Raw genomic sequence first — 23,412 nt, 5'->3', positions numbered from 1 at the left:
CCAGATTAAATTCTTTCTGAAGTTAAATACATAGAGCAATTAAGAACTCTCTACTGCTACTCACTTACCATTCCAAGGCAGTACACAACTTATTCTGACAGTGTCTCTAATAAGATATTTGGACTCCTCCTTTTCTTTTGTTTCTTACATTTTTAGAGAACCAACTAAAACTCTTGGGTTTAAATTGACCCAACCTATTGGTTTTAGCTTACAGAGCTTGGCAGGAATAGGAGGATCCGGGCATCAGACTACTGTTTGATGATACCATCCAGACTGTATGTTGGAAAATATTGGTGGGAGGATGGTAAGGTCTACCACTACAACATCATCATCATCATCAATTATTTTTACTCCACCTTTTCCTCTGATGGGACTAGATGGACAGATACCATAGGAAACCCTCATAAATTTGGGTGTACCAGGGGCATGTCAGTCCCCTAAATCGACAGAAGCCAAGAAACACAGGAAACTCCCATATATTGAGTCAGACAATTGGTTCATCTAGGTCAACATCTTCTGCTGATTGACAGCAACTTTCCAGGAGTTTCAGTCAGGAATCCCAGTCCAACCTGGAGACACCAGAGCTTTTTGCATGTAAACCACTGAACCATACACTCTCCTTACAAAGCAACACCCCAAGAGCCCTTAAATGGACCCTCAGTGAATAGCAGAAAGCCTCCCTCACTTTCCCAAACTATGCATCATGCTTGATGTTTCGAGTACCAGCCAGAAAGCCAATATCACAGCAAAATAGAACCAAACACACCATGAAAATATTGTTAAGAGGAAAGTAAAACCACCACAGTGTTGAAGGTCAAAATCTCCTCCTCCTACTCACTGTGCACAGCTATGGCTCTCTGGGAAACAGGGAACCAGCAATATATCTCTGCAAAAACTGACCATTAGATCTGCTTGAACATAGGAGAGTTTTAACCTGTCACTTCAAGTAGTAGGTTCAATCCCTTTTCTTCTTCATGAATAAAATTCTTAAAGTCCTTCCCCACCTACCCTTTCACATTGCACACAACAGCACTGCTGCCGGGAGAAGTCTGAGTAGTGGGCATTTAGAAGAAGAAGTACTATAATGCACACAAACCATCTCTGGAGAGAGAGGAATACAAAAAAGAGGCTTAAAAGAGGAAGAATTATTTGCAATCTTGGATGGAAAACTTTAATTGGGTAGTCTGGAATATCACTCAGCTTTCTAGAGAAGGATCCGCCTGACAGAAGTCTAAGGTACCCTCAATAGCTAAACCAACCTGTGGGACCAAATGGAAGTGACGTTGCTGATCAGTCACAGAAACGCCCTCCCCCAAATTCATTTTGCCTTTGCAGACGCCTGACAGCTTACAAACTCTACCACCTGCCCAACTAAAAGAAAGTCATTTTCATTTCTCCTTCTACCTGATACTCTGATTCTCTGCAATCATTCAAAAGGACATCCCATGTTGTATAACAAACAAACAAACAAACTCTCCAAAAAGCCAACTTCCCTCTCATCTCTGAAAGCGTTGGAGTGGAGTTCCCCACTTTACTTCCCCTCTCATGGCAATGAAAACAATGCAGTTTAAATCTCTTCATCCAGATTTTTGCACTGCTATCTTGCCACCACTTCCTCCATAGCCCCTTACAGTTCACACTATCAATTTCTGATATTAAACTGAGCTTCAGAAGGGTGATCATCTTTGCAAAATGGGAGATGACCAGAGTCCTTAGGAAAGTGCACAAGCTCTTCAGAGAATGCCATGTGGTTCAAAAATGCTAAAGTGCTTCTGAGGATGCTCAAGTGCTGTTGAGAGTACCCAGGCAATGTACAGAATGCAGAGCACTTCTGAAAGCAATGCAGAGGGGCAAAGGTGGAGCCAGACTGAGCAGTGATGCTGCACACAAAAGGCTGTAGGTGTTGAATGCTCCTGGAGTGGGAATGAGGCAGGGCCTCTGAGGAGTTTAAAGGTCTTACAGGCTGGCGCCAGCCTGTAAATAATTAGCTCCCCATCTCTCTTTTAAATAGTCTCAGGGCTTCTTCAGGGTTGCCGACTGAAATCAGATAAATATTGACAAGAGAAGACTAGATAGATTTTTGGATGTAGAAGCAGATCACTCTTCAGGCAAGACTCAAGAAGCTGACAACCAATCTATTTCTCAAGAGCCAGCAACAGAATCTGGGCAAATAACCAGGAAGGAGAAGGTAACAGGAGCAGGATAGCTCAGGTAGAAGTGTCTCTTTGCCATAAAATAGCAAGCCTGAAAGCTCCTTTACATCTCCAGGCTGCCGCACACGTTCCAGACCAGCTGACCCATTACTGAGTGGGTAAGTGCACTCAGCGTACCAAGTTGCCAGCTGGTTTGCTGCAGCTATCCACCTGCATGAAAAACAGGAGACTCTAGGACATCAGGGGCTTTGTTCTTTACTATTCAAATGTGGTTCTCTTTTATTTATTTTGTTGAATTAAACATTATTCACTCCTGATATGTGAGTGGCATGGCAAATCACCCAGTCAAAATTGGTTCTTAGGTTTTCTAGATGACAATTACACAAGCAACAAAAATCCTTCATAGTTTATGAATCAGGCCTTTGGTAGTCTAAGGGTTACACGTATATAAAGAAATAAAAATGACTAATTTATACGAATTGATTGTGAAACTCTCTTGACAGTTAATAGGTAATTGAAAGCTGGAATTCTGACTAGCTAAAACACAACCCTTTTAACTCAAAACAGAAATTCATGTGGTTTGCTCCATATATTCACAAAAATGCATATTTACCTAAAAAGATAAATGGAAGATTTATCCAAGTATACCTTAAGCTCCTTTTTCTAGGAGTTTAGCAATCAATTTAATAATGCACGAAAAAGAAAACCGTGCAATCCTATCCATGTTTACTCTCAGGGGATTGATTCAAAGCCGAATAAGTGCACATAGGATGTGCACTGGCATCTTAAGTTGTTTTGAAAAGTTCACCATTTAAGATACTAAAAGCTTGCAATGTTTGCCACGAAATATACTAAAAGCTCAATATATAGGGCATGGAGGGGAAAATATAGACATGTTTTGCTTATTGCAAACATCATGTGTTATTAGACTTTTGTCAATAGCATATGGAAAGTTGTTACTGGAAGCAATAGCAGTATGGACATATCTAACATAATTCACTAACCAATTTAGATATATTTCTGAAGTCAGTTTGATCAAGGTTCTTGCTAGACACTGTTACCACAAGATAATGAGGCCAGGGTTCAAATATTTGTAGACAGATGGTTAATAAACATGGTGACCCCCTTTCTGACTGGATTACAACCAATAATGCTCCAGCCATTATACTAGAAAGTGGGTCAGAGTAGGTTTTAGTAAGCATTTGAATAATCATGGTTCCCAAATGAGTCATTGAAATATAGGTTCTCAAACTGTGGGGTTCATCCTTCTCTGTCTGTCTGTCTGTCTGTCTGTCTCTCTCTCTCTCTCTCTCTCTGTGTGTGTGTCAGTCTGTCTGCAAATCTCCAACAGGACACAAAAGAGTTGGATTTTCCCTACCTGTTGCAAAACAAGGAGCTACAGAAGCTGGAGTTTGCTTTATTCTGTATAATCAGCAGATTAGGTGCTCAGGAGGATGCAAAGGAACACAGCAAAAGGCAAAACAGATTCTCCTATATCTGAATGTGCAATACAAATGAAGCACCCACCTCTCTGGTTGAACTACTAGCCAAAAAGCAGAAACACTACAACACTACTTCATGATTTCCCCTTTCTTATCTTGCCTTTTTTCTTCTCCATTTGGCTGCATGGAGGAGGGGAACAGCTGAATGAAAGAGAGAAGGGCTTCGCTGCAGTGCAGCTTACAGCTTTCTCCATTCAGTCAAGTAGAATAGATTCAGCAAGAGAGAAGACGTATTATACACTAGGGGTTGTACAAAGGGGGTCTCTTCAGAGAAAGGAAAGGCTCTAAAGATGTTGGAGGATAATGTGGCACAGAAACATGTGGCATTAGATTCATCACATCAGTATAACCATTTGAATGCAATAGCTGTGGCAGGAAACTCTCATATAAAGTAGAAATAAGCTAAATTGTGGCTGCAGCAGCAGCCATAGCTCTCCATTTTCCCTTGCCCCCAGAAAGTGGATCAAGCAAATACATGTGGGAGGAGTGCTGCTGCTATTTATTTATTTTTTCCAGTCTTATATTATGTAAGCATGCCTAATAGATGGGCATACAATTCCAAATGTTATATTTCACTACACAGATGTTTGCTGTATGCATGTCCTTATACACAAGATCAAGGCATGCTCACAGGTACCTCTAGGTTGGGAGTTTAAGAAAGGTGAAGTAAGTTCATATGTGAGTGAATTCAAAGAGTTTGATAGGTACTACATTATAACCAAATTACTTTTAGTACATCTTACTCACCTTCACATTTTTCCAGGATCTGGACAGTTTCTCCCAGTTCCAGAACCAAGCCTTGTGGAACAGGCCCTCGGAAGCTGCATATAACTGGGGGGGAAATAGAAAAAGGTGAGAGGCTGAGTAGCATTATACAGTGCTGCATAAAAATAGCAACTACATTCCTGTTTAAATTCCATTTATCTGAAGATTAGCAATGCCTTTGTGTCAAGATATTAGTTATGAATAATATCCCACCTTCATTACAATCACATGCATTTTTTTTTAGTGAACACAACTAATTTTAAGACTCACAAAATAATAATTAATCTGATTCAACAATATAGGCATATAAATTATTACTAAAATTCAAATTTGGTGTATACTGTATTCTTTATCAAAATCAAACATTTAAAAAGGAACAATGTGTTATTGTATATGCAAAATCCAACAATTGTCTCTTGGTTTGCATTACTAAACTAAATTCTTTTAAACCCTGATTCATGGGCTTAGTGGTGGTGCGGATGAGCCACAGATACGAACTCCCTTCAGTTTTACTTTTGGTTTTCCATTTACTGCTAACCATAGTTTGCTACAATGTCAAAACCAGCAAACTATGGTTTGCATAAAGCTGAATTGTAAACCAGTACTTTGGAGGATCATCTGAATCAGACCTTACTAAGAACTTAAGAAAAGCCATGCTAAATCAGACCAAATGCTCATCCGGCCACAATATTGTTATCAGTGCAGTCAACTAGATGCTAATGTCAATCCCACAAGAATGACATGAATTGAACAGCACTGTCATAATCTCCAGCAACTAGTATTCAGAAGCATACTTCCTCTGATCCTGGAGATAATATATACTCCATGACTAGTAGCCATTGACAGCATTATCCTCTATGAATTTGTCTAATCTTTTTTCAAAACTACCCACATTGGTGGCTATTACTATATTTTATGGTTGCAAAATTCAGTATGCACTATGTGAATAAATACTTCATTTTGCTTGTTCTGGGGCTTCCAACATTTAGCTTCATTAGGTGTCCATGGGTTCTAGTATTATAAAAAAAAGGGAGGGGAACCACCCTATCTGCTTTCTTCACACCGTGCCTAAATTCATACACCTCTACCATGTCCCTATACTCAACCTTTTTCTAACATTCCCCTTTCACTATTTTTCTGAACTAAAAAGCCTCAAATACTGTAACTTTTCCATACAGAAGAATTGTTCTGCACACTTGATTGTTATTATTGTCCTTTTCTGAAGCTTTTCCAGCTCTGCAATATCTTTTTTGAGGTGCAGAGTCCAGAACATGATTCAAAGTGTGCCGACACCACAGATCAGAAAGCAATTATGATATTGGCAGTTTTACGTTTAATCCTTTTCCGAATGATCTCCAACATGGAATATACTTTTTTTCCACAGCTGCTGCATTATAGGTCAGAATTTTCATTGTTATTCACCATGACCCTGAGATCTCTTTCCTGGTTAGTCACTGACAGTTCAGACCCTATTCATGTATATGAAGTTAGGGTTTTTCCTGCCTCAATGTGCGTTAAATTTACACCTGCTTACGTTGGACTTCATTTGCCATTTTAATTCCCATTCACCCAATCCCCTTTTTATTTTAACCACTCTAAACAATTTGGTATCATCAGCAAACATGACTAATTCACTGTGGCTCATCTCTAGCTGCAGAGCAAGATATAAGAAAGATAAAAAGCACTAGCCCCACTAGAAATCATTGGAAGGCCTCCAGGTATGTGCATTTGTGTGTCTGTACAACCAGTCCACTAAACACAGAAGTGGACTTCCGACTTCTAAATTCAAAAGTCAGCTCTGCCATGTCTCCATTCATAAGATTACTGTGAAGTTAAGAAGATAACGACTGCATTCAAACGTAACACTAAACTATAGCTTGGCGCTACATGAATGAAAAACAGGCTCATGGGCTTTCTCCTCCAACTCTGCTGTGGCTGCAAAAGAGTAGTTCTGAAGCATCTGCTTTCATTTTCAACTAACCACAGCTTGTTTTATCAAAGCAGCACAAACTGTGGTTGCTGTTAATTACCGTTCAGGTTTATTAAAATTTGTACGTCACTTGCCACTAAGAAGTCCCAAAGTGATTTAGAAATAAAGTAATATATATATAATAAAACCACATAAACATGATTAAAAACATGTTTATGTTTGTCCAAAGAAGTCAGAATAAAACCACATTTTGTCCTGATTTGAGACAAAAGGACTAACTGTGATTAATAATGTTTCAGATCTTCTTCCCACAACCATGCTGTAGGAAAAGGAGGGGAAGACAAAGCCCAAGGTTCATGCACGTAGCACTACTCCATGGTTTAAGTGTTACATTCAAATGCAGCCCATGACTATAGTCCACAACTATTTAAGAGTAACCTTGTAAACCAAACCAAAATTCAAGGTATGAATGTCCCCTACTCCATAAACTCAAGGCCTTGTTCCAGCTTCTTAACCTCAGCCATCCTGCTCCAGTTGCCTTCAACCAACCCTTGCCATTCTCCCAACTTCCAAAATACCAGAAAACAGGAAGGGAACCAGAATGGAAAGCTGGCATCATAAACTGTTTTGCACTATGATTTCATAGAATTGTGATAATAGTGACTGTTCTCTGTCTTCCTTCCAGACATATAGGAAACAACAGAAGCTATTTATAGGATACAACTCAAGTTATTTTGGTACACAGGACTTCAGCCTAGTCCTCAAGATTGCTCCTATGGTGAAATCTCAATTAAGCATTTGGAGGGGGGGGGAGGTGGAATCATACCATGTTAACCTTTTATCATTTACTATAAAATTGGCATTCATTTTATACACGTTTAAGTTTGTAGCACTTCAATCCGAATAATTTAAAGCAGTTACCGGTACATCTGTGTTCTAATAGTTTTTTATAATCACATAATATCTTTTTGGTATAAAATACCTAGAGCCCACAGAAAGTGAAATAATGATGGGTTTATTCAGCCATAAAAAACAGACCTATGCTCCAAGGCAAAGGCTCCCATCAGCTGCATTAGAATCTCTTAACAGATGCAACCATCCAAAAGATCAAATCATACACGACTGCATGTGCTCCAATACAATCATACCCATCAATATTAACATCAGGATTTTATTTTATTACATTATTGACAGAATCCTGCTTATTTTAGAAAAAAAGGACTATAAATGTTGTGTCTCCACTGAAATTCAAAGTAACACCACAAAACTGAGATTACAGATCAAATATTCCTTGATTTCCATCCTCCGAAAATCAACCTGAATTTGGAGCCCTGGCACCACATTTCTAAGTAATCCATTAGCCTGTTGTGCTCAAGTTCAACAAGCCTACATCCCTTTCCTTGGGGGCCCTCTTCTACACACAAATTAAGAGAACAGTTTACAACTGCATACAAAAATAGCACATGGTAGGAAAAGGCCAGCATATTCCTTCGTGCAGATTAAGAAATTGTTGCGTACCACAGCCATAATTTTTAAACATGTTTCAACCTGCAACAGCAATGTTTAAGGTTGGGAAAGTGAAAGTGACCTGTTTCCTAGGGCCAAAATACTTTGAGCTACTTGGCCCTGGTTTCTAGGAAGCAGACTTCAATGAGTTGGCTATTTCCCCCTATAAGGGCTCTGCAATTTCTGTTGGAATGTTCTTGTTCATGGCTCTAGCCAGCTAGATATACTTTCTTCCAGCCATTGTTTAGCACTGCAGAATTTTTGGAAAACAACTCAAGAGACTGACTTGTATTCAGTGTGAGTTACACTGAAGTGCTATACAGTGGTACCTCGGGTTACATACGCTTCAGGTTACAGACTCCGCTAACCCAGAGATAGTACCTCGGGTTAAGAACCTTGCTTCAGGATGAGAACAGAAATTGTGCTCCGGCAGTGCGGCGGCAGCGGGAGGCCCCCATTAGCTAAAGTGGTGCTTCAGGTTAAGAACAGTTTCAGGTTAAGAATGGACCTCCGGAACAAATTAAGTACTTAACCCGAGGTACCACTGTAATATGCCATTTTCTCCCAGTCACAACCCCTTCTAACCTGCAGTATGGTCAATGAACTGCATTTGCTTTGGAATGAGCAATAGCAAAGTAATTTAAGTTTCACACTAAATAAGAACAGAGCAAGAAAAAGAGTAAGAAGCCTTCTCTTTGGGGATTTGTTGAGTGGCTGGGGAAACCCAGCCAGATGAGTTTGGTATAAATAATAAAATTATTATTGTGGTTGTTGTTGTAGTAAACAAAGGCCTACAGTTACAATTACTTAAAACAGAACCCACGAACCTTTATTAAACATATGAGCCAAAACAAACAAAAGAATGGTGGCATCTTAACAAACCTGCTTGCTTCTTACCTGGCAGCAGTTATGCTACCTCACATCAGATTCCGAGAAAAACACCTTGAATCCAAGCTGCTTCTAACATTTAACTCAAAACTCATTCCCTCTGCTCCATGTCTCTCTTTGTCCTAAACGGCTGTTTCTTCACTGAGGGCTCGTCCACCCAGGCTTTCTAGACACAGGTCATTTGGCTGGAGTGGCGGTTGTGCATGTGTGACATCACACATGCACTACCCCCCCCCCCAACCTGGACATACTGCTTTGGCCCGCCATCCCCCGACCGCTTAAACTTTTTACGCAGCCGAGAGGCTGAGGCCACCTCCTCCCTCTCTGTGAGGCTTGCCAAGGCGCTTTGGCACTTTCCTCTGAGATCAACAGGACACCTTCCCAGAATGCACTCTGGAGGTCCACAAAAGGACATGCCTTGAGGGCCGTGTGTTGGACTACCATGATTTATTAAGTATGTTAGCCACATCTAAATTTAGTAGAATTAATGCTACTGAGGTGAAGGCTGCTTTTCTATGTAAAGAAGGAAACAATGAACACTATCTGCCTTGAGATGCAGCATTATAGAAAAGTATAGCCCTGATATGGGGCTTGATACGGGGATCAGAGAGTGATGAATTATCACAGACATTGGTATCCATATTTAACCAGGAAAATCCACAGATCTTAATACCCCTACAGTGGTACCTTGTGTTACGTATCGTCCCCCTTACGAATGCTGCAGGTTATGTATTCCGCTAACCTGGAAGTAGATGCCACTTCTTGCAACTTTTGCCTTGGGATGTGAACAGAAGTTGCGCTCCAGTGGTGCACGGCAGCGGGAGGCGCCATTAGAGAAAGTGTGCCTCGTGTTAAGAGCAGTTTCCTGTTACGAACAGACCTCCGGAATGGATTAAGTACGTAACACGAGGTACCACTGTATTTCATATTATTTAACAACTTTAGTTGAGCCATAGACCAGATTCTTGGCAATGCTGTGTTGCACCTTCACTCCATGCACATATTTAGTACAACTCCTCTGTAGTTCAAAACCCTGTTTTTCATTGCAACATGAATCTTGTCTTGTCCTTGATATCATCTCACTGTATCTGCATCTAAGTCTCTCTAGACTCTACACCATCTGGACAAACCCCTTTTAACATGTGCATAGGCCAAATGGCCTTTCAATTTTGGTCATGCTAAAAATAAACACCTTTGACTTGTTTCACTTGCTAAGCCCAGCTTCAGATATTGAGAACAAAATGTCAATGCCACCAAAATGTCATTGCTAGCATGCCAGGGTCTCACTGGTACAGGTGTATTGTTTGGAAGCAGCCACCATGTAACTTCCACATTTAAAAAACTCTTTGATGGTTCCATCATTCTTTAGGCACTACAAAGAGGGTGCCTACAAAAGACTGCACAAGGCCCTTTTAAAATAGGTTTTGTAACTGTCACATGTTTGGTTTTACCGACTACCATTTAGACTCTGTTTACTGTACCTTTTGGAAGTTTGGTGGTTTATATTAAACTGTATTATTTTTGTTCTCTGCCTTGAGGATTTTGAATTTAAAACTCTGAATCCCGGACAGATAGGTGGAAGATGAGGCTATCAATAGCTACTAGTCACAATGCCTATGTTACCTCCAGTATCAGAGTCAGTACACCACTAAACTGATGAGAAGCACAAGTTGGGAGTGTGCTTTTGTGCTCATGTCTGCCTTGCTGTCCTCTCAAAGGCATATGTTTGGCCACTCTAGGAAACAATGCACAGGGATAGAACTATAGGAAGCTGCCTTATACCGAAACAAATCATTAGTCCATCTACAGTCTACAATGACTGGCTGCAGGTCTCCAGGGTTTCAGACAGGAGTCTCTCTCAGAGAACTACCTTAAGATGGCAGGATTGGACTTGTTGCCTTCTTCATGCAAAGCAGATGCTCTATGACTGAGTTTACGCCCCTCTGGTCTGAGCTAAACAGGCCTCTGGTCTGATCAGATCCTGCTTATGTGCTTCCCTTGGGCATCTGGTTGGCCACTGTGAGAACAGGATGCTATATTACAGGCTTCCTCAACATCGGCCCGCCAAATGTTTTGAGACTACAATTCCCATCATCCCTGACCACTGGTCCTGCTAGCTAGGGTTCATGGGAGTTGGAGGCCAAAAGCATCTGGAGGGCCAAGGTTGAGGAAGCCTGCTGTATTAGATAGGTCATAGGTCTGATACAGCAGCCTCTTCTTACCTTCTTGTATAGAGGTGCTGAATGTGGGTTTCCTACATCCACATGGCTGTTTAAACCATTTTAGCTACATATTATGCTTGTAATAGGTAAGGCCAGCCTCAGGTCTGAATTTGGCACAGCATCTGGTCTGCCAAGCTAAAACCGGTCTTAGTTTGGTCTGAGCTTGAAAGTGAACACAGTAATGAGGAAAGAGATTCTGAGGCTCATGTTCACCCTACGCTTCAATGTGTGCTTTATATTGCAAGCTGAATGCAGCAATCTTATACCCACTTATCTGGGAGCCAACACTTATGAAAATCAATGGGATGTTCTGAGTAGACAGATATAGGATTGCACTGTTAGTTGCTCTCAATTATGATCTACATATGTAATTGGCACTTCAGAAATTGGTATGGAACTATCAGCGAATATAGGATCTTCATGCTACTTTTTCAAATCTCTATAAAGCCAAATGTTTGGATAATCTATAGTAAAAACCCAAACTATACTCCAAAGTACGGATAATCTATAGCAAATTTTAATGCGGAATTCTCATAACCTATCCTTTTCAAAGCACAGTGACTCCCATGGCAATAAACTTTTCTCTATTTTGTTAATAGTTCACATGATATCTTACATATTTGAATAGGTTCATACCACTAAGATAATTACATGTTCTACGTAAATAGGAACAACACTACCACTTGTAGTAAAGATTATGTTTAAGGAAAAGACTTGATGTACAAGTCAGGTATTGCAGACAGAACACAAAATTGAAATGAACTAATATTTTCAAGTTGTTCAAAAAATGTGGGCTATTTGAACAACCACTGGAGAACCCAAATATTCTTCCACAATTATTTGATGAACTGAAATGCCGCAGGGTTGTCTATAACAAAATTTAATTCAGAAAGACCATTTAAATTAATGGACTTGTTAGTTTTCTCCATTAATTTCAAAAGGTCTATTCTGAGTATGAATAACACTGGATACAACCCAGAGAGTAGAAATACAGCCACCAGCTGAAGCTACTCTGCAACTGTGTTTGCTCTTTGGCGCTAACACCTGCCAACAACACCCATTTTACTGACCATCACTGACCATCAAAGGTAACATAACAATGTCTACAACAAAACTCAAATTGTAGAAAGGCAATCATATAATCTCACGGCATTGCAGGAGAGTCCCATACCAGCACACTATTAGAGAAAACACACTCCTGACGTACTTCCTCCAAATAACCTCTGTCCTCTGCCCCACTTCCCCGCTAAGGAATTCAGACACAGAACATCACAAGTGGTTTATTCAAGAAAATGTTGCACTGTAGAATGCTCCGGTTCAGGATTCCAGCCGGTCATTTCCTCTTGCAGGGTGCTCAATTACATCCCCTGGGTTTTCTATGCCCCCCCCCTCATCCAGCTAGGATTCCACAACTACCAAGCAAGCTTCTCATTGGGGCATTTTGGGTTCCACCCCCTTCTTTTAAAAAGTGCGCTTCTGCAAATCTTCAGTTTTCTTCAAATCTGCTGATACTTTCCTCTTGTGCATGGATAAGAGAGCAAGTATCACAATGGCCTTATATAAATCTCTGGCACAAATGTATTTAGAATATTGTGTGATTTATTTGTTTGTTTGTTTATTTATTTAAATTGAATTATATTGTATTTACTGTTTTGGTGCATGCCACCCTGAACAACTTTGGGAGGAATGGTAGAATAACTATCTAATAACAAATAATAATGCACAAGCATTTACTATCTGAACTGTCTTCCAAAGCTGCTCACATCAAGAGAAAGAGAGGGAGAGGCTTACAAACAAAAAAAAAGACAAGACACACAAAGAAAGGGGAGTGGAAGGAAAAGCTAGATGAGAAAAATCAGTTATTAAATCAGTTATTCATGGCCAGAACAGAGTGATGAGATGCAAGTAGACATTTTTACCAAGCTGAACAAGCACAACACACACACACACTATATATTATATATATAACTTGTATGTAGCTAATTGCAAAATGTTAGCTAATTGTTAACTGCACTGAATTATGTAATGTAATGATCCATTAACTCTCTTAAAAATAGAAGATTATATTTAAGCTACCAAATAAAATTTATATTAAAAAGAATTAAAGAGTATATTCGTAGCAATTTGTATAAGGGTTGCAATGGGACCAGTGGGAGGTTCCTCCCTGCCCAGAAAAAACAACCCCTTGGGTCATCAAATACTTACCAGGAGGCTGAGAAAATGCAAGAAGACGAGTCCTGCCGCTACCAACAGAAATATGCTTAAATTGGGGGCAGGTATGAAGAGCCTACAATTACTAGTAGAGTAGCTACTCAGGTTTGGCACTCTGCTAACCTTTGCTTAAATCTTCTGTAGCCAACTGGTAGTATAAAAGCAATTATAACTTTCCCATTACATTTCCATCCCACCTTTTCTCCAAGCAGCTTAAGGCAGTATATATGGTACTTTCCACATTTATCGTCATAATAACTCTATGAAGTAGATTTAACTAAAAGAAAGTGAAGGGCCGAAGGTCACGCAGTGAGCTTCAAGGCTGGGAGAGGATTTAAAAGTGGGTCTCCAGGAATCCTTGCCCAATACATGTCCAGCCACTACACTACACAGTGTTTTCACACATTCTGAGTTTAATTACCCCCTGGGCTAGGTGCAAAATTAACTATAGAAAACATAACACTATGGGCAGTATCTATCAAAGTGGTTCTATTAGTGCATGACTTCCTTTTGTGCAATGGAACTTCCCTCCATTTTACTCTCCCTGTGTATCTCCCCAGAAATTTCTGCCCCCCGCCCTTGAATTCTGCCCCCCTCCCCCGGTTCTGCCACTGCCAACTCAGGGGACAGCCAATGACACTCCTGCAGATGATCAAGTTGGGATATAAGGGTTTAGGTGGTCCAAAAGATAATCTGCACCTAAACTGTTCAAAACTTCATAAATGGATACAACAACCTTGAATCTGGTTTGGCGTAGCTGGGCAGCAGTTATGCCACTAGATCTCAACTAGCCTAAATTTACCTGAAGAAAACACTCAAAAGGAGTGTAAGCTTCTTACAATAAATATATACTTCAAGAGATTGGAGTAGAGTACCCAATTACATTTATTTACATTTATTGAAAGGTTGTAAAACCACCTTTCAAAGTGGCACACAGAATAACTGCATAATACAAAAATATGTCATTAGATCCTGTCCCCTACTATGTCCGATTAAAAAGAATCTTTTCAAAATGCAGAAAATATTCCAGTCTCAGACACTTAAAATCCTTATGTAATAAAGGGTTTCTTGTATTTTTCTGTGCTGAATTAACTCTTTAAAGTTCACATTTTCCCTTTCTGATGAGCTATTTTAAGCACACACAAACACACAAAAAGAAGGAGGAAAAAACCAAACTCTAATACCCTTCCACATGTTCAAATGGATAAAAGATAAATGCTTATTTTTTAAAAAAAAATCTTACAGGAATACCTACAATTACAGTTTCTAGAGGAGTAGCCATATTAGTACACTGAACCAAAAACAAGTCATATGTCAACTTAAGGACTTACTAATTTATTATGATGTAAAATTTCATGGACTACAGTTCCTGCATCTGATGATATGGAATATAGTCTACAGAAGCTAGTGCCAGGAAAAAAATAAAATCCCTAAAGTACCTGTGTTCCCCATCTCCAATTTTAAATGCTTAACATAAATCAGGAATTGCTGAGTACTCTTCCCCAAAACTTGCTTTCCAACCTGGCAGAGCTCAGCCACAGAACATGCCAATAATAAACTAAAGGTAAAGGTAAAGGGATCCCTGACCATTAGGTCCAGTCATGTCCAACTCTGGGGTTGCGGCACTCATCTCGCTTTATTGGCCGAGGGAGCAAGCGTACAGCTTCCGGGTCATGTGGCCAGCATGACTAAGCCGCTTCTGGCGAACCAGAGCAGTGCACGGAAACACAGTTTACCTTCCCGCTGGAGCGGTACCTATTTATCTACTTGCACTTTGAGGTGATTTTGAACTGCTAGGTTGGGAGGAGCAGGGACCGAGCAACGGGAGCTCACCCCGTCACAGGGATTCAAACCGCCGACCTTCTAATCGGCAAGTCCTAGGCTCTGTGGTTTAACCCACAGCGCCACCCGCGTCCAATAATAAACTAAGGGGTCTCTAAACACGGACATAGCAAGGATTTGTAGGGGGGGCAGGCATTATGTTGGGGGGGGGGTTAGAACAAAGTTATTTGTGACACAATTGGTCAATTAAGGAAGCCTTTTTATTTACTTACTTTATGGGGGGGCAGCTGCCCCCCTGCCCCCCTCTGGCTACGCCCATGTCTCTAAGCATATAAGAATACCAGACTTCAAAAAGTACTGTACACGTAAAAAAAGATCTCCATCACCACACTTGAGTAAGGCTTGTATTCCAATTCTCTCTTCATAATCCCAAGTAGCCTGAGCTAAACATCAATCTCTTCACATTTTAAAACAAGCAACTGTTCACAGCAGAACTCTGCAACTGAAGATGGACATTCTTCATGCATTAACAACTCATTACTAACCTTTGCTAATGACTGAGCCTCAGGGCAAGCAAGAGCCTGACAAGAGATAAGAGCTTGTTCTAATGCTGTTGCAATTAACTGGATTTCAGTTACTCTGGAAAGATGAAGGCATTGTTTACAAAACAAAGCACGAGACTTCTGGCAGGAAGCCTTTCTCCATTTTGGGTGGAAGTATTGCAAGCAATTTACACAACCGTGGAAGTTTATGCCACAGGAGTTTTTTAAAGTCTTTAAGGTGCCACAAGACTCTTTGCTGTTTTTACTGCAAACTACTGCTCTGGACTGAGGGACGCAGGTGGTGCTGTGGGTAAAAGCCTCAGCGCTTAGGGCTTGCCGATCGCAGTTCGAATCCCCGCGGCAGGGTGTGCTCCCGTTGTTCAGTCCCAGCGCCTGCCAACCTAGCAGTTCGAAAGCACCCCCGGGTGCAAGTAGATAAATAGGGACCGCTTACTAGCGGGAAGGTAAACGGTGTTTCCGTGTGCGGCTCTGGCTCGCCAGAGCAGCGATGTCACGCTGGCAGTGGCGTAGCGTGGTGGGTGTCAGGGGTGCCGGCCGCACCGGGCGCAACATCTGGGGGGCCGCGCTCGCTGCCTCCGGAGTCGCCGAAGAGCCTCGGGCGCAGGCTTAAACTGGCCCGTACGGGCAGGGGTACCTTTACCTTTTATTCCTCTGGAAATAAGCCACAGATGTAATCTGAAAGCTGATGAAGCCCCACATGCTCCTATTTTTAAGGGGTAGGTTCACATGAGACCATGCTACAAATCGAGGGCTGGAAACTTATTACTTGGGTCATGTAGTACTCCCTTGAACAGATTAATTATCTGGAAATTTGAACCAGATATAAACATTTGAAAATGAACTTATGGTTCCTGAAAAGGCATTTTCTAAAATGTAATTGATAAGGCAGAGGTGGAACAGGCAGAAGTTGTTTTGAGTTTGTAGGTGAATGGGAGAAGCAGGTTCTGAGTTGCTAATGTTGTTTTGTGACTACTTCTACTTACTTGCAGATAAACTAAGCATCAAACACACACCATTAAATTTCCAGTGCCCTCTCCTTCAAAAAGAAACAAACCTCATAAAATGCTGACCCACAAGTTCTTAGAAAGGGGAAACACAAAATAACATTTAAATATAAATAATATTTACCTTTATATATAAGTAATATTTTAATTTTGGGAGGCTTGCTTATTGGTGCATGGTAGCTTGCACATTATTAAAGGGAGTATGATAAACAGGTCTTCTAGATATGGTATTGTAGAATATGAGTTTGAAGTTGAGCTGGGGTTGCCACTCTATAAGGAAGAGGGGGGACATTTTGAATTTTGAGAGTGCTGGGGGTTCCAGTCACAAAATAGCTAAATTGGGGGCATAGCATAACACTAAATTAGAGGGAACACAATCATGGTGGAACTTTTCCCTTAACTATTTCTATATGAAAAAGGCTTACCTGTTGAGTTTTTGCCTATTAAGTGAGGCAACACGCATTAAAGGGGAGGTGGGAAACAACAGCTCTTTGGGACCCCAGGGATTTCTACTGCCTGGTGTCTAAACAACTCACATCAATATGAAACCACTGGTAGGGTCAGGAGAAGCTGTGCAAGATCTGTATCATTGTCTGGGTAACGTGGTAGACAATTGAACTGGAACTCTGTGAATGTGGAGGCACTATGGGTTGGTGGCTCCCATGTCTGGGAGATTGGCTTGTTCTGGGTGGGATTTCACTCCCAAGTTCAGAGTTTGAGGGTACTCCTTGATCCATCTTTGTCCTTGGAGGCTCAGGTTGCCTCAATGGTTAGTAGTATCTTTTACCAGCAGTATATAAATTATTATAAACGAAGAAACATTTTAACCACCCCAGAAAAAGCCACCCACAAAACATTAACATTTTAGATCACTTTACTATGCAACAAAAAGTTGCAATTTGAATGCTAACTTGCGATTATATAAGACAGTACTGTAAAACATTAGTTTCTCTATACCAAGATATAAATTTAATGAGCAATCCTATTCATGTTTATTCAGAGGAAAGCCTGTGTTTAATAGACAAGACAAACATGTGCAGGATTGCAATCTAAAATGCAAGCATTTGGGCTTAATATTTTATTGTTTTGTCAAAAAAATACATCATAAGTTATCCTAGTTTAATATCAATGTGAGCTATAATATAATACCTGTACCTATGTAAACTAAAACAATGCAGTGTTCTAGACTTAAAGAACACTGAATTACAAATGCATAGCCAAGATTCATTAGACATCCATTACTAGGACTACACTCATCTTGATCACCATTGTAGAGAAGATGTAAACTTCAGCTCTACAAAACAAGTGCTTTTGTCTTTAACTTTTAAAAGGGGGAGGAGGTGAAAGATATCCAAAGACCTAGAAAGAGATATGGCTCACAAGAATAGACCAAGCATCCTGTTTCCTCTACTGACCAATCATATTGAGGAACTCAAAAGAAAGGCATACCAGCATGGTTATTCATCAGCAATAATAGATCTAACTTCATGAGTTTTTCTGATCACCTTTTGAAGCCATCCCAGTAGATTCAATAATTATGCACTGTGTGGAGTAATCTAAATGGATAAATGCAAAATTATCCACCTGCTAAGATTGCAAGTGGGGATCAACCAAGTTTTCCTGAGTATTTTGAAATATGCAGTTTCAATGGAGAATTTCTTTCTACTTTTTGTAGACACAAAGTCCTATTTTCAGAGGCCTATGCAGAAAGACCTAAAATGTAAGCCACAAGGTCCAAGGAAGCTACCAAATCTTAATGGGGAAGACCATGACCCAAAGGGTCTAGTTTTTGGATATATCTTTTTCACATACAGCTGCCTATAACACAGAGTATGGGAGTTTCAAAAATATGTGTGGTGTGGCACAGAGATCAGCTGTTCAAAGAAAAGTCAAACACTCCACTGGGCTAGTGCAAGCCTCTTGGGTAATCTTAAAAAGCTCTTTGGAACCAAGGCTAGGAAAGGATGCAGACCTTGAGCTTACTCTATAGTAAAAAAAAAAAAGGCTTTGAAATGCTTCCTTTTACATATGTAGTTGAAACTCCTCTCCATCCTATCCCTCTGTCATACATATTTTCTGTATGAAAATATGTTGAAAAGGTTGAAAAAGAAGACTATTCATTCATGCAATTTCCATACCTTCAATCTGAAATGAGAATAGCCCAGTAACAGCTGCAAAATGCACCTTGGCTCATTGTGTAGCTCAACACTTAGCAGTTGAAAGCATATGTGGGGGGTAATATTTATCTTTATATATCAAAGCAGGTTTTATGTTTCAGAAGGAAGTCAGACACTTTTTTTATTACAAGCTCATTCACTTGAATCTTAACTGCCCTAATTTGAAAAGAACGGAGTTCATAATCACAGAATGTGGTGTTCCTGTTTCCCAGTCCCTTGCCCTCCTTGAGTTGGGGGACCTGTGGGAATGGTAAAAGGGGCTGCAGATGGAAGGAGGAGTTGGCAGAAATTGTTCACTCAGCAGTGCAATTTTGGATGCTAGGCATTGTGAATATATGTCCACATTAAAAAATATTGTCTTAAACTTCCAAGCTAATAACCATTGCTAACATACATTTTTTACATATAAATTTGAAATATTAAATGAATTTACAACCTCTCCAAAGGAAGCCAGGGGCATATATAAATAATACAATTAAATTAAAACAATTTAAAACAGCACTATAATGTATTGCAGAATGCAGTTAAATCCAGCAGCAGAAATACTTCAGAAAACTATCAACCAAAGCCTGGACAAATAAGGAAGCATTACATATGGCCCAGATACAGGTGAAAAGGGAGACTGTCTGTTTTCTCTTAGGACGGATTATAAAAAACATCAGCAATGTAAAGTATGGGGGAAAGATTTTTGTTCAGCAGCAATCAAATTATACAGACCAGAACATTTTTTGCTGAGTTCTGAGAATTCATTTTTGACCCTTTAGTACAGCCTAAACCAGAGATTGCAGAAAGCTAGAAACTGATGGCTTTGCTAGACTCTTTTACAACACATAGTATTAATTTGAAACTGAAATCATTTTCCAGAAGTCAACAGTGTTTAATGGGGAGGGCTGGGAAGGATAGTTAGATTCCTAGAGGATATTGGTATAGTCTCCGTGTTGTATGGAGAGTAAGAAACAAAGCAGGGATAATTTAAAAAACAAAGAAAACGGTACAAAATCGAGAATTTCAGCCTCCAAAGCTACTAGAGAATTTTAACACTGCATTGCAACATGAGACAGTAAAAAGAATAGTACACCAAAATTCAACAGCTGCCCATCCATCTTGAGAAAAATGTTTCTAAATACCGTAGACTAACTTTTTAGATTTAGTATTTATTGGAGCTGTTGAAAATAAATTGTATATTTAAACTATGGCTTTAATCACTGGTTATTCTCTTTTATGAAGGCCAATTTATTAACTGTTTGTGGGCTGAAAGAAGTAGTATGATGTTTAGTCCTCAATATCTTTTTGACTACCTTATGTTAAAACTACCATGGTCATCATTGGTAGGAATTTCTCAATTTTCATTTTCTTGATTTTAGCCTTTAGCTATGCAATAACAGTTTGTCTTATGGAGTTATTACTGTGCTGACTAATCTCACACTGTACAATTCATTATGCTATAGTTATGTTTCCTGTTCATCCTGCATGCTTCCTAAAGTTCAGCTGTTGCATTAAAAACTGCATCTCCTTGGTATTAGTACATCCTGGATTTTTCTATTATTATAAAACAGAGGGTATTTAAATATGAATGATTACATGTGATTAACCACTTACTGGGTAATAAACAGTACATGTTATTGATGCTCCAAATCAATATGGAAACATTTACACAATAATTTACCTAAGCAAATCTTCAGGAATACATACAGAAACCAAGGGGGGGGGAATCAGGGGGAAAAGTCATCTGATCTACTAAACCTACAGCACACAACATTATAATTTTGATTCTCTTCTGCCACCTGCATCATATCAGCATTAGGTGTTTGCGTTTTAAAACCACCATCTGAAACAAGAGTACGTTGAAAGAGAACCCAAAACTAAGGACACCAATCCCAAAAATAAACTAAAACATGCATATATTAATAAAAATGGGCCTTTTAACTTTATATAGGAGTGGATATCCGTGTTAGTTGATAACACCAGCCCTAAGTATTATACTCGCCGTAGTTTTGTATCCGTAGGCCAAATGACTTTTTGTTGTTTGCACGTTATTGGTTGTTTTTTTTTAAGTGTAGCAAGTTGCGTTTGGGTTATCCAGCGACTGACTCAGAGCAGGTGCGTGATTGGCGCCCCCTAACGACGGTACAGTCCTAATTCCTTATCCTCAACCCTCGCAAGAGCGTCCTAGACCACCGATAAAAAGACGGGCTTTGCACGAATTAAGTGTGTTTAACAAAGATGGGACTGGGTTCCTGCTTATTTCCTGAACCCTGGCTAAGGCAGCCTGCATTTCACCCCTCCACAAATACGCGAATACACCACACGGCTGATTTTCCTATCCACTCCAGCTGCTACGACACTGGAACAAGAAGCCAACCCGGATTCCTCCCACCGAGAGCACCGATGTCCATCTTTATTTCTGAAACGCAACCTGTTCAACCAACGCGGAAAATAAAAGGGCTCCCCCCCTTCCCTTCCCGCCACAGCCGCTTTTTTCTCTTTCCATCTTGCGATGGAAGAGCAAAGAAGCCTAATGGGGAGCAGAGAGAGAGAGAGAGGAAGATACGGGCTGCAGCAGAGAGACGAATAACGCTGCACACGCCACGGTTTCCAAAAAGGAAGAGAGGGGGAGAGAGAGAGAGAGAGAGGCGCCTGGCTGCTCAAGCCATCCAACAGCAGCAACCCCGCATTTTCTCCGACACCCCCTCCTCCGACACCATCCCCAAAACGCCATTTTCTGACAAAGAATCAAGTTGGGCTCGCCGAGAGCCACACACACACACACACACACACACACACAGCGCGCCTCAAAAGTGCAAGGCGGAGGCAAGGCGCGCAACAGGGAATACGCATCAACGCCGCCAACTACCCCGCCCCCGCACTGGGAATTGTCATTATTCTACCTCGGGAGGCAACATCCCCTCCCCACCGCCCATCCCAGCGCGCCGCGGGGCGAGGGGGGGGGTAGGGGAGCAGGAGGAGCGGGGGCCGAAGGAGAAGTGTCCCGGCGGCACCTACCCACGCCGTATTTTTCCTCCTCCGTCGGGGTCCACATGCTGCCGCCCCCGCCGGGTGCGCTCCTGCAGCCGGCTGCCCCCTGCCAGAGCGGCGGCGGCGGCGGCGCTCCGGAGCCGCGGTGCTCATGGGCGAGCGGAGGCGGCTTCTCCTGGTGTGCCCGGGGACGCTGCTCCGCACAGCCCCCCGGGCACCGCGGCTGGGGCGGCGGCGACGTCTTCCCGTCTTCCCACAGGCCAGGCAGGTGCGCTGGGCGGCTGCAGGCGGAGGAGGAAGGAGAAGAAGCAGCAGCAGCAGAAGCGCCTCTTCCCTGGAGAGGCAGCGGCAGATTCCTCAGCGCAGGGCTCTCTCTCCCCCCCGCCCCGCTCTCAGGTCGGCTCTCCTCCGCCTTTAATCCAGGGGGGGGGGCTTTCCCTTCTCCCGGCCTCCCCTTCTGAATAAGGCACGGGCAGTCCCTCCGCCGCCTCCTCAGCTGCCTCCGCCGCCGCCGCTGCTGTTGTTGTCTCCGCCGCCGCCGCCGTAGCTGCTGAAGGGCTCGCGCGCCCACCCACTTGCCAGGCGGGCGCATGCGCGGATGCTTTCGGTGCCAGCCTTCCCGCGCGGCCTCGGCCAGCCTCTCCTCAGGTACCTGCTGGCGAGGAGAGGAGAGGAGCGGGAGGGAGGGCGCGCGAGGGCGCCTTCCCCGAAGAAGCGCTTCTGCCTCGGAGGCACCGACGACGCCACCGTGAGGTAAGCTGGCGGCCGGGTGAGCCGTTACAAATCTATGCCCTCCCTTCACAGACATCATATGCACAAGACTTCGTCTCCTTATGTACTGTACGAGCGAGCCAATGGAACACAGATTTGGAGGGGCGGGGGAGGGAAGAGAAATTAATTCAGGACGTTTGTTTGTCGTGGCAAATCCTTAGATTGCAAAAGTTGGCGGGGCTTTCCTTAAATGTCACTCTGCGTGACAGCAATGCATCTTTTAAACCCTTGTGGGGAAATGCTGCGCAGCACAATTACCTGGCCCTAAGGTGAATAAAAGGAAAAGGGTCACTTCGACAGGGCGGGAAGGGGTAACACTACTTGCCTGAGGTGCTGTGGCAGCACAGGTGCCCCTGGCATAGCCAGCGGAAACACCCTCTGTGTGTGATAGAGCGAAACTAACTCACCAACCAATGTCTAGAGAGAAACTGGGCACTCACAGTGGACTGCCACTGAACAGAGTGCCAGCGCAGCGCTTAGTGTGTGGCATAAGAGCATAGCTGCTGGCATAGCAATGAACAGAGTATGGTTTGGAATAGCAGCATCTGGAATATATGGACAGAACAACAGCAGGCGCAACAAGAAGAGCTCATAACACAGGGTGTGGAATGGGGCTTGGATGAAATGACAAGGTCAGATGTGAAAGAACGGCTAATCTAGAATAAAATTGTGGGAACTGATGAAGAATGCATGAGTAGTATTAAGTGTAATGAAAGCATCTGGAGTGGAACTTCAGTGTGGTTGAGGGAATATGAGGAGCAATGATGGTTTGTAGAGTGACTCATAGGATTTTCAGTGGTGCTGCCAGGGTAAAGCTTATCTAGAATACCATTATATTGGAGTTCTGAAATGGAGTCAGAACAAAATGGCAGGGTATATACAGTGGACTAACATTTGAATGCTAATTTCCAGTGTGATATGATTGTTGAATGTCAGCGTTTGTAGAGTGGTGATGGCTATGA

The 23,412-nt window shown here is 41.8% G+C and overlaps 1 protein-coding gene across 1 annotated transcript in view; it reads right to left on the bottom strand.

Moving 5' to 3' along the window:
* DOCK3 (dedicator of cytokinesis 3) overlaps positions 1-22,432 on the bottom strand; it is a 141,913-nt gene extending 119,481 nt beyond the window's left edge. The window contains exons 1-2 of the mRNA XM_082212079.1: positions 21,707-22,432; positions 4,403-4,486 (exon numbers count right to left, since the gene is read on the bottom strand). Of these exons, the coding sequence (XP_082068205.1) occupies positions 4,403-4,486; positions 21,707-22,271 (649 nt within the window). The 5' untranslated portion in view covers positions 22,272-22,432. The remainder of the gene's footprint in view (positions 1-4,402; positions 4,487-21,706) is intronic.
* Between the last annotated feature and the right edge of the window lie 980 nt (positions 22,433-23,412).

Source organism: Podarcis vaucheri, assembly GCF_965113315.1.
Source record: "Podarcis vaucheri genome assembly, chromosome: 2".
NCBI lineage: Eukaryota > Metazoa > Chordata > Lepidosauria > Squamata > Lacertidae > Podarcis > Podarcis vaucheri.
The sequence above is the reverse complement of the archived record's forward strand: the minus strand, read 5'-3'. Positions and strand labels throughout refer to the sequence as shown.